Genomic DNA, 19,844 nt, shown 5'->3' with positions numbered 1-19,844 from the left:
CATACAACCAAGAAACGGAAGAAAGCCACGAGGACGAGCCAAGTCTTTACGACTACATGCTTAATAGTTTTATGGTCCAGCTTTGGAGCGTAATGCAGCAACACTTCTGTGTGGTATGAACTCGACAAGTCCTTGGTACATTTACGGAGGTATGTGGCAGGAAAACATTTACGCACAGCTTAAGCAGTTCCCTTAAATTACGGGCCAGTGGTTTGTGGAAACGGAACTGGCGACCGACAGCGGCTCACATGTGGACCACTGGGTTCAGATTTGGCGCATTTGGTGACCAAGATATCAAGTCATTGCAGTATCATGTTTCTCGAACCACTGTAGCAAGATATCCTGCTGGATGCTGCTATAACCTACCAGGAAGACATAAAAAATAAAGCGAGGCAATTGTTTCGCGATAATTTCCAGGCAGTCCGCAGCAGCTGTGGTGTCTTCAGTTACTACCGTAAAGCCAGGTGAGTGCCCCTCCTTTCCATAGCACAACACTGACCCCATCGCCAAACTTATGTGGCGTGGTGGATGTTCCGGTCAGCTATTTGTCAGCATGACAGCGTATTTGATCATAGCTATTAACCTGGTGTAACTACACTACTGGCCATTAAAATTGCTACACCAAGAAGTAATGCAGATGATAAATAGGTATTCATTGGATAAGTATATTATACTAGAACTGACATGTGATTACATTTTCACGCAATTTGGGTGCATAGATCCTGAGAAATCAGTACCCAGAACAACCACCTCTGGCCGTAATAATGGCCTTGATACGCTTGGGCATTGAGTCAAACAGTGCTTGGATGGTGTGTACACGTACAGCGACCTGTGCAGCTTCAACACGATACCACAGTTCATCAAGAGTAGTGACTGGCGCATTGTGACGACCCGGTTGCTCGGCCTCCATTGACCAGATGTTTTCAATTGGTGAGTGATCTGGTGAATAGGCTGGCCAGGGCAGCAGTCGAACATTTTCTACATCCAGAAAGGCCCGTACGTAACCTGCAACATGTGGTCGAATATTATCCTGCTAAAATGTAGGGTTTCGCAGTTATCGAAGGAAGGGAAGAGCCACGGGTCGTAACACATCTGAAATGTAGCGCCCACTGTTCAAAGTGCCGTCAATGCGAACAAGAGGTGACCGAGACGTGGCACCCCATACCATCACGCCGGGTGATACGCCAGTATGCCGATGACGAATACACGCTTCTAATGTGTGTTCTCCGCGATGTCGCCAAACACGGATGCGACCATCATGATGCTGTAAACAGAACCTGTATTCATCCGAATAATTGACGCTTTGCCATTCGTGCATCCAGGTTCGTCGTTGAGTACACTATCGCTTGCGCTCCTGTCTGTGATGCAGCGTCAAGGGCAACCGCAGCCATGGACTCCGGGCTGATAGCCCATGCTGCTGCAAACGTCGTCGAACTGTTCATGCAGATGGTTGTTGTCTTGCAAACGTCCCCATCTGTTGCCTCAGGGATCGAGACGTGGCTGCACGATCCGTTACAGCCATTCGGATAAGTTGCCTGTCATCTCGACTGCTAGTGATACGAGACCGTTGGCATCCAGCACGGCGTTCCGTATTACCCTCCTGAACCCAGCGATTCCATTTTCTGCTAACAGTCATTGTATCTCGACTAACGCGAGCAGCAATGTCGCAATGCGATAAACCGCAATCGAGATAGGCTACAATCCGACCTTTATCAAAGTCGGAAACGTGATGGTACGCATTTCTCCTTCTTACACGAGGCATCACAACAACGTTTCACCAGGCAACGCCGGTCAATTGCCGTTTGTGTATGAGAAATCGGTTGGAAACTTTCCTCATGTCAGCACGTTGTAGGTGTCGCCACCGGCGCCAACCTTGTGTGAATGCTCTGAAAAGCTAATCATTTGCATATCACAGCCTCTTCTTCCCGTTGGTTAAATTTCGCGTCTGTAGCACGTCATCTTCGTGGTGTAGCAATTTTAATGGCCAGTAGTGTAGAAATGTCGTTCATACGGCCAGCTGATATATTTCCACTGATGCTGTGTCAGGTGTCGATGATCCCGTGCCCACTATTGTAGTGAGTGACGAGGCGTTAGGTCAGCATGAGAACACGTGGCGGTCGTCTGCTGTGGAGCCTCATATTCAGCAATGTACGCTGAACGGTGTTCTCCAAAACACTTGTGCCTGCGCCAACATTGCACTACGTCGTCAGATCTGCCACAGATTGCTGCTTACCTTGCTTACCAGAGACAGTAGCCCTCCAATTTCCACAGTCTCTGATGAGGCGTTGACATCAACACCTTTTCACCTACTTGTCGTTTAACCGTCCTTCAACCACTTTCTGAAGATGCTCGCGACAGTAGCATGTGAACGGCTGACCGGTTTCTCCGTTTCCGAGGTGCTCGTTCCCAGGCGGAGGGCCATAACAATCTGTCTTTTCCCAAAGTCACTTTCATCAATGAAATTCTCTATCTTCTGCCCGTATTAGCACTGAAATGATTCCCCATTCATCTCTGCCACACATGTATAGGGTGTTCCACAAATCTTGAGAAACACTTAAAGGGATTGTTAAGGGTATCTTAAGGAGCACACCGAGGACAGGAATGTCCGGAAACGTCATCCAACGACGTTACAGAGAATTGAAGTTATAGGTGCTGGCACGCATCGCTAACCCAACCCTTCGGCAGCAAACGTGGCTCTGTACACTGACGAACTGCAGGCATTATCCAGTTATCGCGACTACCTGCAACGATCGCCAGTGCAGAAGGTGGAGCTAGCTGCTGCATAGACAGGCCACGTCTACTATGAATGCAATGCTTTGTTGCCTTGTTAGATGACAGTTTCGGACGTAGGTCCCCAGCTGAAGTTTATTTCTCTTCTGTATACCGAAAACAATAGAGGTTCTAGAGGGTTCAAGGAGAAAAATAAGCTGTCGATGGAGACCCGTGTGCCGGCCTCTGAGGTCGAGTGGTTCTAGGCACTTCAGTCCGCAACCACGCGGCTGCTACGGTCGCAGGTTCGAATCCCGCTTCGGGAATGGGTGTGTGTGCTGTCCTTAGGTTAGTTAGGTTTAAGTAGCTCTAATTCTAGGGGCTGATGAGCTCAGATGTTAAGTCACATAGTGCTCAGAGCCATTTGAAACATTTTTTGAAACCCGCATCCAAAACAGTCATCACCTGAGGCAATTGAGCATCGCATTCATAGGAGACAACGCCTTTCAACGCAGCAGCCAGCTCCATCTTCTCCATTGGCGATGGTGACGATCAGCTGCGATCACTGAATAGGAAACAACATTCCGAGACTTCCCCTCTATGATCCGTCAGCGAACCAAGTCATGTTTGCTGCCGGAAGGATGGCCTAGTGGCAGGTACCGGCGCCTGTAAAATCAATGTTTTGTAGCGTCGTTGGGTGACGTTTCCGGACATGGGTTCCTACCTTTGATTTGTTCCTCAGGATACCCTTCACAATCCCTCGAAGTTAGTCGCAGCATTAGTGGAACAGTCTGTATACTGTCCTTATTGCGTCATGTGGCCGCAGTGCCACCAGGCCCCATTCAGCCCTGCGGTGGACAAAGGTCACATTATGTTATGGTTCATCAGCGTAATATCATACGACGGCAATATCAATTCGGCCGACACTGCTCTAATCTCTGACCGAGTGAGACGACGCAGTGGTAAGACACCGGACTCTGTTATAAGACGATGGTCGTTGAAATCGCCGACAGGATGGTTTCTTTGAAGAAACACACAAAAATTCCCTTTTCCGTTCTTCCCAATCCGAGTTTATGCTTCATCTCTAATGACCCTTTCGTCGACGATGTATGAAATATCTGTGCGGTCGTATGTGCGAGCGAAGCCGTTGTTGGTTCAAATGGCTCTGAGCGCTATGGGACTTAACATCTGAGGTCATCAGTCCCCTAGAACTTAGAACTACTTAAACCTAACTAACCTAAGGACATCACACACATCCATACCCGAGCAGGATTCGAACCTGCGACCGTAGCGGTCTCGTGGTTCCAGACTGAAGCGCCTAGAACCGCTCGGCCACACCAGCCGGCGAAGCCACTGTTAAAAATCTATATACACAGCAAAGGGTGGTGAACGCCCAAGAAAAGAAATTACCCTGCATGAGGGTTAACGAAATAGCAAGGAGGTGATATGAATTTTAAATGTCTATATCTGATGCTGTTATTGGCAAAACTCATACGTGGGTTGGATAATACACGGAGTAGTCGTATTTTACCTGAATCTTGACTAATAGACAATATGCTTCTTAGCTTTCCACACAGTCGACTTAGATATTTTCTTGTCAAACGTAACAGCTTAAATTTCTCGCGAAGTGCAATGCAATGGTTCCCCTCACACCTCTCGACTCGCCAACACTGCGTCGTAACCGGCTCCATAGAGTCACACTGGAGGCAGGCAGTATCAGGCGCCCACATGGCTCGGTATTAGACCCTATACTCTTATTGTATGTCGCTGTAAATGTAACCTGGCTGAATTCCCGTAAGTTGTTTGAAAAATATGTCATCAGTTTAGTCCTACTGCAAATATCACATAAATGCTGATATGCTGATGACCTCCAGTTTTATCTGTGTGCAAAACCAAAAAACCTAAAGACAGAGATCGAGATGGAGAATTTGAGCACTATCAGAATGGGCGCAGAATATAGAGTTAAAGTTCAGCCCATAGAAAACCTAGGCGGTACTGGCTGGTCATTCTATGCTCATTAGCCCTAAATGGTTGGGATTCCCTAACATTTTTAATCCTAAATGGGGAAAAATTAACTTTTCTCCCTCACCAAAGTGTCTAAAAGTAATAATATATGAAAATCTAAATTAAACTGAGTTTCTAACAACAATGTGCAGGAAGTCACAGTAGTTCTCCATGTACTATGAAAAAAAAAAAACTTTTCCCTCTAGTCCTGAAAAAGAAACTTGTAGGAACACTTGCCCTTCCAATTATTTATTAGAGTGATGTTACCTTGCAAGGACTTTCTTAAGAATGTTCGCGGCCCCTGGAAATGGTTATGAACGCCTGTGTTCAATATATCTCCAACGTTCGACTCTTTGATCATATTTTACCATCATGTGCACAGTTACCCTGTCTACAGGCAGTGAAGCGCAGAGCTTTCCAAGCCCTCTGTCTTCTCTATTGTCTTACCAACGTACACTGCCCCTCAGATCTCTCCTTGGCCTTAAAGCTCTTGCGTGAAGTACATGTCGTGAACACCCGTTTCCTTCAGATCAAAATCCTTTCTGTACCACTTCATCACTCAGTCACTTGCTCTAAGTCCTTTTCAGTAGCAGTAACTTGACTTCGGAATAATCTCCATCATTGTATTAGAAGACTGAACAACATCTCCAGTTTCAAAAGAAATTTTATGACATATATGCTGAAGGAGCAATAGTGACTACTGTTGTCCCAGTACGGACTCGTTGCCACTTTACATCCTTCTTTCCAACCAGATCTTCCTCATTTCCTAATATTTCCCTTCTCTTCCCCAGAACTCGCTATATCATAAGATAGCTATTTTGTAGACCTATAAATTCACTTTCTATCAGCCACTATCTTTATTATTACTATCATCATCATCAGTGTTCTGCCTAAAGGCAGGTTTTCACATGGTAGTTATCCAGGCTCTCCGGTCTTCTGCCGTCCTCTTCAGGTCTGCATAATTTCCTCTTCCCTTTATGTCGTCTATCATCTTGTATCTCCTTCTTCCTCTCAGTCTTCTCCCACAAACCAATCCTTCCAAAGCATCTACTAGCAAGTACTCCCTTCTCAATGAATGTCCCAACCAGTTCTTTTTCCTTTCTCTTACAACCTTCAGCAGACATCTTCTCTCACCAACCCTTTCCAATACTCTTTCATTGCCTACACTTTCCATCCAGCATATTCTTTCTGTTCTCCTCCACATCCACATCTCAAATGCTTCCGTCCTCTCGTCTCAGCGTCCATGTTTCTGCCCCATATAGTGCCACACTCCAGACAAAACATTTGACAATCCTATTCCTTAGTTCTGTATCTAATTTGCCACATAAGAGTCTCCTCTTTCTGTTGAATGACTCCTTCGCTATGGCAATTCGAGTTTCCACCTCCTGGTGACATCTCAAGTCTTCAGTTATTGTGCTTCCGAGATATTTAAATTTACTTACTTGACTAACGGTAGATTGTCTTATTTTAATATTGGACAGTCTGCGTCTTGTACTGATGACCATACTCTTTGTTCCCATATTCCACCCAAGCTTCATTCAGATCTTTGAGCACGTTATTCACTGTCCGCTCACTTTCTACCACTAATACCATGTCATCAGCAAATCTTATACATTCTACTCTCTTTCCACCAATACATATTTCTCTTTTCCCATCTAAGCTTTTCGCAATCACCTCTTCAAGGTCTACGTTAAACAACCGTGGGGAAAGGCAACAACCTTGTCTAGCACCTCGTGCAATGCTGCTTCCTTCTGACATTTCATTTCCAACCCTTATCCTTACTTTCTGGTGTAAATATAGATTCTGTATCAGTCGTCTCTCTTTCCAATCTACTCCTTTCCTCTTCAAAATATCCATCAGCTTGTTCCACTGAACTCTGTCAAAAGCCTTTTCTAAATCTACAAAAACAGCAAAGGTTTCTCTATCTTTTTCCATATATCTTTCCCCTATAGTTCTTAGCAGGCTAATAGCATCTCTTGTTCCTTTTCCTCTTCTAAAGCTGAACTGCTCCTCTGCAATCCCTATGACAATTACTATTGTCATTATTATTATCATTATTATTGCAAGCAGCAATAGTATAAGTACTGACTGTATTAACTTTATTAACCCTTAGTCAGTATTATTGATTCATAAGCTCTGTACAGACATTCAAATCATTTTATTACTACTTCTCATATTAAAAGTAATAGGCAAGGAAAAACGTAAATAAGTTTCTGGAATCATCCCTTCTTTTCTTTCATTACACGGATGACGTACTTTGCGTTTATACAGCAAGGCCTTCGAATTATGGCATGGAATGGAGGAGTATAATGGCAGAGAAGTTTTAGTGTACTTCAGAGAACAAACAGATTACGGAAACGAACTGTAGTTTTATTACTCAACAAGGGTGATGCGCTAACATACAGTTCACCTCAAGACGTTCTTGTGGTTCATAAAACACATTAAACTTCTCGTGAATACTTCGTCAACAATCGTATTACTACAGTGGCCAAGGCAAGCGTAAATACGAAAACAGTCATTCTTCCTCTTAGTATTACGGGGGAACTACAACAGAGAGAGGCAAGAAAACACTCAAAATCATTTATTTACTGTTTCACACAGAAAAACTACACCATCTACTCCCTGAGCTCATCCTAATTCTGAATTCAGAGAGTAATTCATACCAACAGGGATGTGCCATGGACTTTTGTACTCAGATCAACAGTAAGTGTCGAAATTGGTATGAAAATCATAAAATCAGATATCAGAATCGGCCTCCCGTACGCATAGGTAAACACGTTCACTCAGAATGTATCACCTACCAACCAGTGACTTAGATCCGGTATATTAGGGCCCAGAAGCTCAGAAACACAGTGGGGGTGGCGATCAAGAAATCGACTTACGGAGAAAAGTTCAGAATTAAGACAATTCCGCATAATTCAGTATACATGCAAATTGTTGTACAAATCAGTAGTTCGTGATCGAGCCCCAAGAAAGTGTGGTTTTAAGCTAGCCACATATAGTGTAGAACGTGAAAAGAGCGAACCCCAAATCTGTAGCACGTCTGAAAAGATACATAAAATCGTAATTAATGGCAATTATACACCCTGAAGTACTCGTTAAATTCTGCACACTGCGACCAATCTTCTAATCACCACAGACAAACTCTGTCTGTACATCTGAGGGCACGTGAGTGGCTGAGGACCGATTTAGGTAACTTCAAGATATACGGAAAAATGATGACATAATGGATAATTTATAAAACACACAAATATTCTCTTGAATTAATGCAATGTGAGCTATTCTTTAAGCGGTAAGATATTACAATCCCATGGACATTATGGACACGTGATAAAGATGCCGAGTCGAACAAAGATTAATGCAAGGGCAGGTACTAGGCAGTGACCGAAAATTACTATATAATAATCACTGACATGGAATTTAAGGAGAGGAACAAGTAAGCGAGCGAAAATGCTACGTTCTATAGTAAAACGAACACTTCCGTAGGGTCTATGACCGAAATAATGAAACCAATTTCACATTCATCGTACACGGAGAAGAAAGCACGTATTTGGCTTAAATTTTCAGATGAAAAGAGCCCGTGACTTAGCTAGTCATCATAGGTGAAAGAAAAGGATTAATTACCCACTAGGACCTTTATCCTTTCGACTAGTTGACTAAGAATCATAATCATCCACCCCTACTTCCAGAAGGCCAGTGTCAAGTTCCATTTAGTGGAGATCCCTAACCATCCACTTGGTTGTCAAGAATGGGGATTACTTTTCGTTAGCATGGGAAGAAGAGTACCAACATTCCCCAGGGAATGCTTTGTCCCTGCTCTCGCCTTGGTTCTGTTCACCAAGCTCTCTGTATTATCCACTACAACAACCCAGTTACGCTGGCGACGCAAAGCCATTACCCTACACTATCTGACATGTGGAAACAAGTATAATACATCATCATTCACATGTTGATTCACACATGAACACATATAGAGAAAATTAGAAAAAGAATGGGTTGTGAGCAAGTAAATTGACATACAACGGTCGCTCTTCCTATCTGCCAAGCCTCTGTAATTGTGGCAAAGTAAAAAAATAAGTAAATAAAATGACAGGACACTAGACAAGTGCCCTTAAAACACATGCGATGGCTGCAACATTGATGTTCCTGTACGTATATATGACTGCTATTTTTTTAACCTTTGATCGATCGCGAAATGGAAACCACTGTCAAAACTCAAGAATATTTTACCTGCAAAATTTTGCTACACCTTCCATCTACTTCTCCACACAGTCGGCACTCCGACTTACGCATTTGTCGTAGCATGCTACCAACTTTACTGTACCCTCACCATACAAGGCAGCGACCTGTGATTTCTGCCAACTCCGTCCACTTGTATGCAGTTTTCTGTTCGTGTCAAAATTCTCCTCACAGGCAGAGGTACATCTGAGTGAAGAGACGAAAACCAAAGATGATGAGAGCCAGTTCTATGCTGTGTGATGGGTCGTCAAACACTTCCCACTGCCCGATAATTGGCATGAAGGAGGAAACACATGACAGTTACACTGTGCTGGCTGCATGAAATCAAGCGAAACCCCTCAACGGGAATTTCACACGTGGCGGGAGAGACCGTTGTAGGCATCCTTAACATGTTCACTGTGCGCTCGAACTCAGAAGTGCGGCGGTGCGGCGTGAAGCGATAGATCGGCAAGATAGAGAGTGGAGACTGGTGCATCATATCTCCGCAAAGATTCCCCAGATTTACACTGTGGTTTTAATTCTGATAACAATCGGAGGTTGAAAATAATAGCCATTATATATACTGGCCATTAAAATTGCTACACCACGAAGATGACGTGCTACAGACGCGTTTGCATATCACAGCATCTTCTTCCTATGAAGAAGATGCTGTGATATGCAAACGATTTGTTTTTCAGAGCATTCACACAAGGTTGGCGCCGGTAGCGACACCTACAACGTGCTGACATGAGGAAAGTTTCCAACCGATTTCTCATACACAAACAGCAGTTGACCGGCGTTGCCTGGTAAAACGTCGTTGTGATGCCTCGTTTAAGGAGGAGAAATCTGTACTATCACATTTCCGACTATGATAACGGTCGGATTGTGGCCTATTGCGATTGCGGTTTATCGTATCGCGACATTGCTGCTCGCGTTGATAGAGATCAAATGACTGTTAGCAGAATTTGGAATCGGTGGGTACAGGAGGGTAATATGGAACGCCATGCTGGATCCCTACGGCCTCGTATCACTAGCAGTCGCGATGACAGGCATCTTAACCGCATGGTTGTAACAGATCGTACAGCCGCCGGTCGGAGTGGTCGTGCGGTTCTAGGCGCTACAGTCTGGAACGACGTGACCGCTACGGTCGCAGGTTCGAATCCTGCCTCGTGCATGGATGTGTGTGATGTCCTTAGGATAGTTAGGTTTAAGTAGTTCTAAGTTCTAGGGGACTGATGACCACATCAGTTAAGTCCCATAGTGCTCAGAGTCAATTGAACCATTTGAGATCGTACAGCCACTTCTCGATCCCTGAGTAAACAGATGGGGCATTCGCAACACAACAATAATTTGCACGAACAGTTAGACGACGTTTGCAGCAACATGGACTACCTGCTCGGAGACCATGGCTGCGGTTATCCTTGACGCTGCATCACAGACAGAAGCGCCTGCGGTGGTGTACTCAACGACGAACCTGTGTGCACGAATGGCAAAACGTCATTTTATCGGATGAATCCAGGTTCTGTTTACAGCATCATGATGGTCGCATCCGTGTTTGGCGACATCGTGGTGAACGCACATTGGAAGCGTGTATTCATCATCGCCATACTGGCGTATCACCCGGCGTGATAGTACGGGGTGGCATTGGTTACACGTCTCGGTCACCTCTTGTTCGCATTGACGGCACTTTGAACAGTGGACGTTACATTTCAGATGTGTTACGACCCGTGGCTCTACCCTTGATTCGATCCCTGCGAAACCCTGCATTTCACCAGGATAATGAACGACCGAATGTTGTAGGTTCTGTACGGGCCTTTCTGGATACAGAAAATGTTCGACTGCTGTCCTTGCCAGCACGTTCTCCAGATCTCTCTCCGATTGAAAACGTCTGGTCAATGGTGGGCGAGCAACTGGCTCGTCACAATACGCCAGTCACTACTCTTCATGAACTGTGGTATCGTGCTGAAGGTGCATAGGCAGCTGTACCTGTTCACACCATGCAAGCTCTGTTTGACTCAATGCCCAGGCCTATCAAGGCCGTTATTAGTGCCAGAGGTGGTTGTTCTGGGTACTGATTTCTCAGGATCTATGCTCCCAAATTGCGTAAAAATGTAATCACATGTGATTTCTAGTATAATATATTTGTCCAATGAATACCCGTTTATCATCTGCATTTCTTCCTGGTGTAGCAATTTTAATGGCCAGTAGTGTATATGCTGTGCGCGCGCAAGAGCGAGTGCGCGAGCGTACGTGTGTGTGTGTGTGTGTGTGTGTGTGTGTGTCGTCTTCTGGTACTTTCCAATTGCTGTCAGTACCAGAGTCGTTGCTGTACACTATTTGATGGGATCGTACAAGGAAAGAATTGCAAGTGCCCTTTTGGTACATATGGCCATAGGCTGGAATGGAGAACTACATCTTAAAGACCTGAAGAGAAACTCACCTGGGAAGGACTCGTTGAGCAGGTAGGCTGGCCTGGGGAAGTCGATGTCCTCGGGCCGGCCCCAGTAGTTGTGGTCGGTGGTGCCGTTGCCCACCTGCAGGTACAGCTGGTTGGGCTGGGGGTGCGCCTTGAGCAGCCAGTCGGTGCCCCACTTGATGGCGTCGCGCACTCCGTCCAGGGCGCCTGCCTGCTGGTAGCCCTGTTCGAACTCGATCGCACCCCACGACAGCACAGTGAACGCTGACGCCGCGGGGAACGTGAACTTGACATAGTCTCCCGCTGCAAAGATAGCACACTCTTCGATACCTGCCAGGCGCTTGCGTAAGATTTTTAGTCTATGGTGTAATAATTGTATACAGTATCTCAATATGAATTACCACTTTTGCCTAGAGTTCATATGTTTTAACTCAGTTTTCGACTCATTTTCAACAAAAACTATACTGGCAGCACTTGTTTCAAAGTATGTTAATATTCTGAAGAATACTGCGTACAGAAAAGTATTTATACAAATTTTGTGTTTAGAGAAGATATAAACGAAGACTTCAAGTGGCAAAAATGTCACATGTACACCATTTCCTCGCGATGGGTCCATGAATATTGGGCACTACTGATATACAGAGATGGTGTTAAGACTACTGTGTGATGAATATTGCTTCAGAGATGTTGCTTAATACTTCGTCCCTTTATATTAAAGCGCACCTGTCACCTGCATGTTAAACGAATAATGGATGCGGCTTCAGTTAAACAGGCGAGCATCTGTTTGTGTCATTGTCTCGTACACCAAACGCTTTGTTCTCCTCAAGAAAAGATATCAATGAGAGTGAGGTTGGGTGAACGTAGTGGCCACGTACTAGCACATCCCTCCCATTTCACCACAGTTGTTGTCCGCCCCTGGTAGCTGAGTGCTCAGAGCGTCGATATGTCATACCTAACAGCCCTGGTTCGATTCCCGGCTTGGTGGGAGATTTTCTCCGAACAGAGACTGGCTGTTGTGTTGTCCTTATCATCATTTCATCCCCATCGACACTCAAGTCATCGAAGTGGCGTCAACTCGAAAGACTGGACCAGGTGGACAGTCTATCCGACGGGAGACCCTAGCCACACGGCATTTCCGTTTACCACAGTTGTTGAGCACATTGTCTAACCGTTCTCTGACATCAGCAGAAAAGTGTGGTGGGACCTCATCATACTGGAACTATATCACTGCCGGACTGCTGGTGGGACAGTATCAAACCTTTCTGGTAGTTCTTCGTGCGACATTTTCCTGGTCTTCCAGTTCTCTGTCCATCTCCTCCTCATCCCCTTCTGCCCTTTACCCTTCCCCCGCTCTATGTGCTTCTCCTTCTCCCCAATATCTGTGTCCACCTCCCCCTCCCCTCCTTCTCTCTCCACGTCATCACCCGTACTCCAACAGGAGGTTGCTCATTCTTACCCCCACAGAATTTCTTTTCAGAGAGTAAGTAGTATGAGTATCGAATTTGCTTGAAATCGATCCACAAGTTTAGGAGGACCTTCTTACCTTTGGATTTACCCACATAAGTACATGCCACATACTTCACATGTATTTCACATGCTTCACACATATTTGTACACGTAATTCTCCCGTCTCTCTACCGAACTTTGCTCTGCAGTTTCGTTTTCATGTAGCTCAATGTTTATGAAGTCACATCTTCTGAACTATGTGTCATGCAGTGATATAATTTTATCTTTACATTAGTTAGGCTGAATAACCAATGAAAGAGTACGTTCTACGAGACGGGGCGTGGAATGTCAGAAGTTTTAACCTGAAAAGAGAAATTCAAAGGCACAGTCCAGATATGGTGGGGGTCACTTGTGAGGACTGGAAAGAGACAATGATTTCTAATCATCAGATAAATATAGGGTAATATCGAAAGCAGTAAATAATGATATAACGGGAGTAAGATTCGTTATTAATAGGCAGGTAGGGCCGAGAACGTGTTACTGCGAACAGTTCAATGGTAGCGTTGTTCTTATCAGAATCGACAGCAAATCAACACCGACAACGATAGTTCAGGTATATATGCCGACGTCGCAAGCTGAAGATGGAAAGATACAGAAAGTATATGAGGATATTAAACGAGTGTTTCAATACTTGAACGGAAACGAAAATGTAATAGCCATGGGAGACTGGAATGCGGTTGTAGGGGCAGAAGCAGCAGAAGAAAGAATATGGGCTTGGTGTCAGTAATGAGAGAGGAAAAAGACTAACTGAGTCCTGCAATAAATATCAGCTGGCAAGGCAGGGATTTCGAAATCAGGTACTGCACTGTAAGGCGTACTCAGGAGCAGATACAGTCTCAAATCATAATTTAGTAGTGATTAAGAAAGTCTGAAGTTTAAGAGAAGTCTCAGAGTGAATCAATACGCAAAGATTTGGGATTCGGAAGTACTGAAGAATGAAGAAGTTCGCTATAGACACTTCCATAAGGAACAGCTCGGTAGGCAATTCAGCTGAAATCGAACGGACATCTCTCAAAAGCGTATTAACACAAATTGCGAAGAAAACGATAGTAGAAAGAAAGTTACTACGAGGAAACCATGGGAAACAGAAGAAATACTTCTTTGGTCGATGGAAGAAGAAAGTACAAAACCGTTCAGGGAAATTCAGCAACACACAAATAGGAATGAAATAAATAGGAAGTACAGGGAAGCCAAGGCGGAAATGTGAAGGAATCGGACAATAATTACTGTAAGAAAGACTAACTGATCATAAACAAAAGTTAAAACAACCTTCGGTGAGATTAAAAGCAAGAGTGATAACATTAAGACTGCAATGACTGTTAAATGTAGAGGCTAGAACGGATAAGTGGAAAGAGAACACTGAAACCGTCTGTGAGTTTAAAGATTTGTCCGATGCGATTGTAAAAGAAGCATGAGTTAATGGGGAACAGGTAGGGGATCCAGTATTACAATTACAATTTAAAGGAGCTTAAGATCCGATAACGCAGAAGGGATAGATAACATCCCATCTGAATTTCTAAAAACATTGCGGGAAATTGTAACAAAACGATTATTCACGTTGATGTGTGGAATGTATGAGATTGGAGATATACCCTCAAACTTTTGGAGAAGGATCATCCATACAATTCTGAAGATAGAAAGAAGCAACAAGTGCGAGTATTATCACACAATCAGCTAAACAGCTCATGCATTCAATTTTCTGGCAAGAATAATACACAAAAGAATGGAAAAGAAAATTGAAAATGTGTTAGATGACGGTGTTTCGTTTTAGAGAAAGTAAAGGCAGCCGAGAGGCATTTCTGACGTTGTGGTTGATAATGGAAGCAAGACTAAAGAAAAATCAAGACACGTTCATGGGATTTGTTGACTCGGTAAAAGCTGTCGACAATGCTAAATGGAGGAAGATGTTCGACATTCAGAGAAAAATAGGAGTAAGCTATAGGAAGAGATGGATAATATACAAATGTACAAGAGACACGAAGGGATAATAAGAGGGGAAGAGCAAGAGCGAAGTGCTCAGACTATAAAAGGAGTAAGACGGGGATGTAGTGTTTCACCCCAACTGATCAATCTATACATCGAAGTAACTACGATGGAAATGACAGGAAGGTTCAAGAGTCTGTGAAAGGATAACAATGATAAGATTCTCTGATGACGTTTCTATCCTCAGTGAGAGTGAAGAAGAATTACAAGATCTGCTGAATGGAAGAAACAGTGTATTGAGTTCAGAATATGTACTCAGAGTAAATCGAAGAAAGACGAAAGTAGTGAGAAGTAGGTCAGAAACGAGAGTAGCAAGAAACTTATGTTAGGATTGATAATCACGAAGTAGATGAAGTTAAGAAATTCTGGTACTTCGATAGGAAAATATCCAATGGTGGACGGAGCAATGAGTACATCAACAGCAGACCTGCACAGGAAAAAAGTGCATTCCTGGCCAAGAGAAGGCTACAAATATCAATTTGAGGGAGTAATTGCTAAGAATGTACGTTTGGACCACTGCATTGTATGGTAGTGAAATATGGACCGTGTGATAACCGTAAGAGAAGAAAATCGATGAGTTTGAGTTGTGGTGCTGCAGACGAATGTTGGAAATAATGTGGAATGATAGGGTAAGGAGTGAGGATGTTCTGCGCATAAACGGAAATGAAAGGACTGTATGGAGAACATTGACAATAAGAAGGAACAGCATGGTAAGACATATGTTAAGACATCAAGGGCTATCTTCCATGGTACTAGAAGAAACTGTAGGGGATAACAACTGCAAAGAAAGACAGAGATTTGAATACAGTCAGCAAATAATTGAGGATGTATGTTGCAAGTGCTACTCTTAGATGAAGAGGTTGGCATAGGAAAGGAGTTCGTAGCGGGCCGCATCAAAACAGTCACAACACTGATGACTCGAAATTATGCGGCATATTTGGATACTGAATGTATATTTGTTGGGAATAGTCAGTAGCAAAGAAGTAATAAATTTCAACGTCTTGCATGACGCGGTAGTTTAGCCCTCTTTCCATCTATGTATAGGAAACGGCCTTGGCGCAGTGGATACATCGGTTCCCGTCAGATCACCGAAGTTAAGCGCTGTCGAGCGTGGCCGGCACTTGGATGGGTGACCAACCGAGTCGCCATGCACTGTTGCCATTTTTCAGGGTGCACTCAGCCTCGTGATGCCTACTGAGGAACTACTCGACCCAATAGTACCGGCTCCGGTCACAGAAACCATCATACCGACTGGGAGAGCGGTGTGCTGACCCCACGCCCTTCGTATCCGCATCCTCAGCTGAGAATGACACGGCGGTCGGATGGTCCCGATGGGCCATTTGTGGCCTGAAGGCGGAGCACTTGTACATCTACGAGTGTTATGTATTTGTGGTTATTGTTCGGGCAATGTACCGCAAAGGCTGGAGATTGAAGAAGCCTGATACAGGCTTTGCAGAACATCGCCTGAACAATAACCACAAGCACATAATAGACGTTGAACTCTTACACACAGAGGAAAAGGGAGCTAAACCAATTCGAAATTTTAGGAATTAAAAGACAGATGTGTTACTATTAAAAGAGCAACCCAATTCAGCTGTTGACCTCTTTTGGATCAAATTACAACTCCAGGATAGAAGCAAAGCTTTGGGCCTCAGAACATCAATAGATAAAAAGTTCTTGGCTGATGCACAACTTTAGTCCTGTTATGTTAGTGTAATTGCTGAATTATGTAAGTCCACATGTAATTTGTTAAAAAATGATCAATGAAGTAATTTTCGATTAAGCTATGGATCGATATCTTAAGAAGTTTAGACTACTATCTTTGCTTTATCATCATGTTTATCTGTGCATTATCATCTTTGGGAATCAGTAATGTACTTGAAAACGGGCTTATAACCAGAAACCTAGGTTCAGCAGTAACATTAATAACAAAATCTGTGAAACAAAGCAAAAACAGTGTTTGTTTGGTTAATTTCCAATGATTCTGAGAATGTACGTTTGGAAGACAGCGTTGTATGATAGCGAGGCATAGACTGTGGGATAACCGAAACTTGAGATGTGGTGCTACAGAAAAAGGTTGAAAATTAGGTGGACTGATAGAGCAAGGAATTAGGATTGCTGTAGGTTATTTCTTTGAGTGTGCTATAATTTAGTGCACGTGCGCAATTTCTGCAGTTAACTATTTGTGAAAACTCAAGAGTAATATATTTTCTGGGTTTCTAATCCATATTCATTTAGAGGAAATAACTGTACTCGTCAAGAAATGTTATTGTAGTTACATGTTAAATAACCCATGAATCTGGACCTAGTTGGCTGTCTATGTACTAGAACGACAAGCTGTGACGATAGTAATTTTTATACCGGCTCCAGCAAGCTTTGTAGACCGCAATAAATTGCTTAAAAATTTGTAACTGTCCATTCGGAACTACACTGACTGAAATTAACATAAAGAACAGTGTGCTTCAGCAGTTGGTGAAACATTTTAATGGTATTGGGCGTTCTGATTCTGTCACATGTGGTGTTTTACAGATGATTGAGATTCAAAATAGGGCGGTCCTAGAGTACTTGCAGATCGTGAAATATAAGAACACTTCTTTTTTACACGTTGTGCAAAGTCAATGAATATTCACAAAAAGTATGCCTCACTGCAGTAAGATTTAGAAAAAAGTCAGTGCTTCAGTAAAGTGTGAAAGCACCGCATTTGTCAACAAAAGCTAACACTACTGCTTGCGTGTTAGTTTTCCATACTTTTAATACGTACCATCGAAGTAGCCTTGCGTGAGGTCTTCGCCGAAGATTCCTTTGTCGTCGAGACAAGAGTCCTTGCGCCAAGAAACTAGAGGATCCATGTCGGTCAGTTTGCCAGAGCGCTGGGCCTGATAGAACAGCAGCGACTTGTAGATCACCTCAGTGTAGTTGTATGTCGCGCCTGTGAAACACGTCACAGAAAAAAAATAGAGGGAAACGTCTCATAAAACTGGCCAACATGTATGTTTACGGTAAGTTAAAGTTGACTGCTTTTGTATATGAACTGACACTGTCGGAGTCATGCGAGAATATCACATTAGAATTCTGTAAACACGATATTAAATTCACTCTATAAAAAATTAAAATTAAGCTTCAGAACCGTACGAGATATTTTTACACGACGTTTGTTTATTAAACGTTTGTCATTGCGCGATTAACGTGATAAGCATAAAGTTATCTAACCGAATGCGACGCCGACGATCGTCAGCAACGACAGGGCAGCCAGACGAGCCATGGTTGTAGCCTATCTCCGAAATGCCCTCAACAGACTCATATATATAGAGACATATGCACTCCTTCTCATTGCTGGATTCTTTTTTATCGAAGGGGATTGTGTTAGTAAACACATCTGTTTACCATCTGCAACGCCCATTGCCATTGCCACATACGTGAGCATAACGCTATATTTGTCTGAGCGTTGTCTTGCTAATGCGGGCAGGCTAGAGGTGACTGTTTCTTTATGAGTTTGTTTTGAATGTCTAGAACAAACAAGGCGGTTCCAGAGAACCACGCCCTACATGGTAAACTGTATTTTTTTAATGCAGCTTTTGTTCCCGACTCTTCAGTTTGATACTTCTTGTCAAGCTGAAATGTAACAGCAGACGCTTTTGCGTGACTATGAGAGAGTCCCCTTTGAGCAAACGTGTGACGTCATGCGGACACAGTAGTGGGTGGAGCTAGCAACAGCTGCACCGGCTGGTGTCTGCAGACGCAACTAAAGCGAGGAGGCAGGCAGACGTCGGCAGCGCACGCTGAAACTCGTAGAATACTGGTGTGCCCCCAAGTCCATGAATATACATTATAAATAATCTACCGACTTCCAGCAACGGCTTATTTTATGCTTCCTATATACTATTCCATGTGTTGCATTTTTTATGTGCTTGAGAGCTAATCAGTACCTTGGTATTGATCGAACATCTTCCTGTCATCTTTCTTTTGATGACAATTTTTATGACAAGTAACGTCTGCAGGGTCAAATAAAGCTCAGGTTAGAGAACTTTAATCAGAACGTTCTAAAATAACGCATTGATAGTTGTCTTTTTCCAAAGCTGTTTCACAGAGGAAGACTGCACTGTAGTTCCTTCTCTAGATTGTCGCACAGATGACAAAATGGTAGATATCGAAACAGATGACAGAGTGATAGAAAAACAATTAAAATCGCTTAAAAGAGGAAAGGTCGCTGGACCTGATGGGATACCAGTTCGATTTTACACAGAGTACGCGAAGGAACTCGCCCTCCTTCTTGCAGCGGTGTACCGTAGGTCTCTAGAGGAGCGTAGCGTTCCAAAGGATTGCGAAAGGGCACAGGTCATCCCCGTTTTCAAGAAGGGACGTCCAACAGATGTGCAGAACTATAAACCTATATCACTAACGTCGATCAGTTGTAGAATTTTGGAATACGTGTTATGTTCGAGTATCATTTTTCTGGAGACTAGAAACATACTCTGTAGGAATCAGCACGGATTTCGAAAAAGACGATCGTGTGAAACCCAGCTCGCGCTATTCGTCCACGAGACTCAGAGGGCCATAAACACGGGTTCCCAGGTAGATGCCGTGTTTCTTGACTTCCGCAAGGCGTTGGATGCAGTTCGCCACAGTCGTTTAGTGAACAAAGTAAGAGCATATGGACTATCAGACCAATTGTGTGATGGATTGAAGAGTTCCTAGATAACAGAACGCAGCATGTCATTCTCAATGGAGGGAAGTCTTCCGAAGTAAGAGTGATTTCAGGTGTGCCGCAGGGGAGTGTTGTAGGACCGTTGCTATTCACAATACACATAAATGACCCTGTGGATAACATCGGAAGTTCACTGAGGCTTTTTGCGGATGATGCTGTAGTATATAGAGAGGTGGTAACAATGGAAAATTGTACTGAAATGCAGGAGTATCTGCAACGAATTGACTCTTGGTGCAGGGAACGGCAATTGAATCTCAATGTAGCCACATGTAATGTGCTGGGAATACATAGGAAGAAAGATCC

The 19,844-nt window shown here is 43.7% G+C and overlaps 1 protein-coding gene across 1 annotated transcript in view; it reads right to left on the bottom strand.

The window, feature by feature from the left end:
- The window catches only part of LOC124803117 (endoglucanase A-like), a 44,611-nt gene extending 26,423 nt beyond the window's left edge, over nucleotides 1–18,188 (bottom strand). The window contains exons 1-3 of the mRNA XM_047264281.1: nucleotides 18,047–18,188; nucleotides 17,598–17,765; nucleotides 11,372–11,650 (exon numbers count right to left, since the gene is read on the bottom strand). Coding sequence (XP_047120237.1) covers nucleotides 11,372–11,650; nucleotides 17,598–17,765; nucleotides 18,047–18,098 — 499 coding nt within the window. The 5' untranslated portion in view covers nucleotides 18,099–18,188. The remainder of the gene's footprint in view (nucleotides 1–11,371; nucleotides 11,651–17,597; nucleotides 17,766–18,046) is intronic.
- Between the last annotated feature and the right edge of the window lie 1,656 nt (nucleotides 18,189–19,844).

The sequence above is a fragment of the Schistocerca piceifrons genome, chromosome 6, assembly GCF_021461385.2.
Source record: "Schistocerca piceifrons isolate TAMUIC-IGC-003096 chromosome 6, iqSchPice1.1, whole genome shotgun sequence".
In the NCBI taxonomy this organism is placed as follows: Eukaryota; Metazoa; Arthropoda; class Insecta; order Orthoptera; family Acrididae; genus Schistocerca; species Schistocerca piceifrons.
This window is presented reverse-complemented; position numbering and strand designations above follow the sequence as displayed.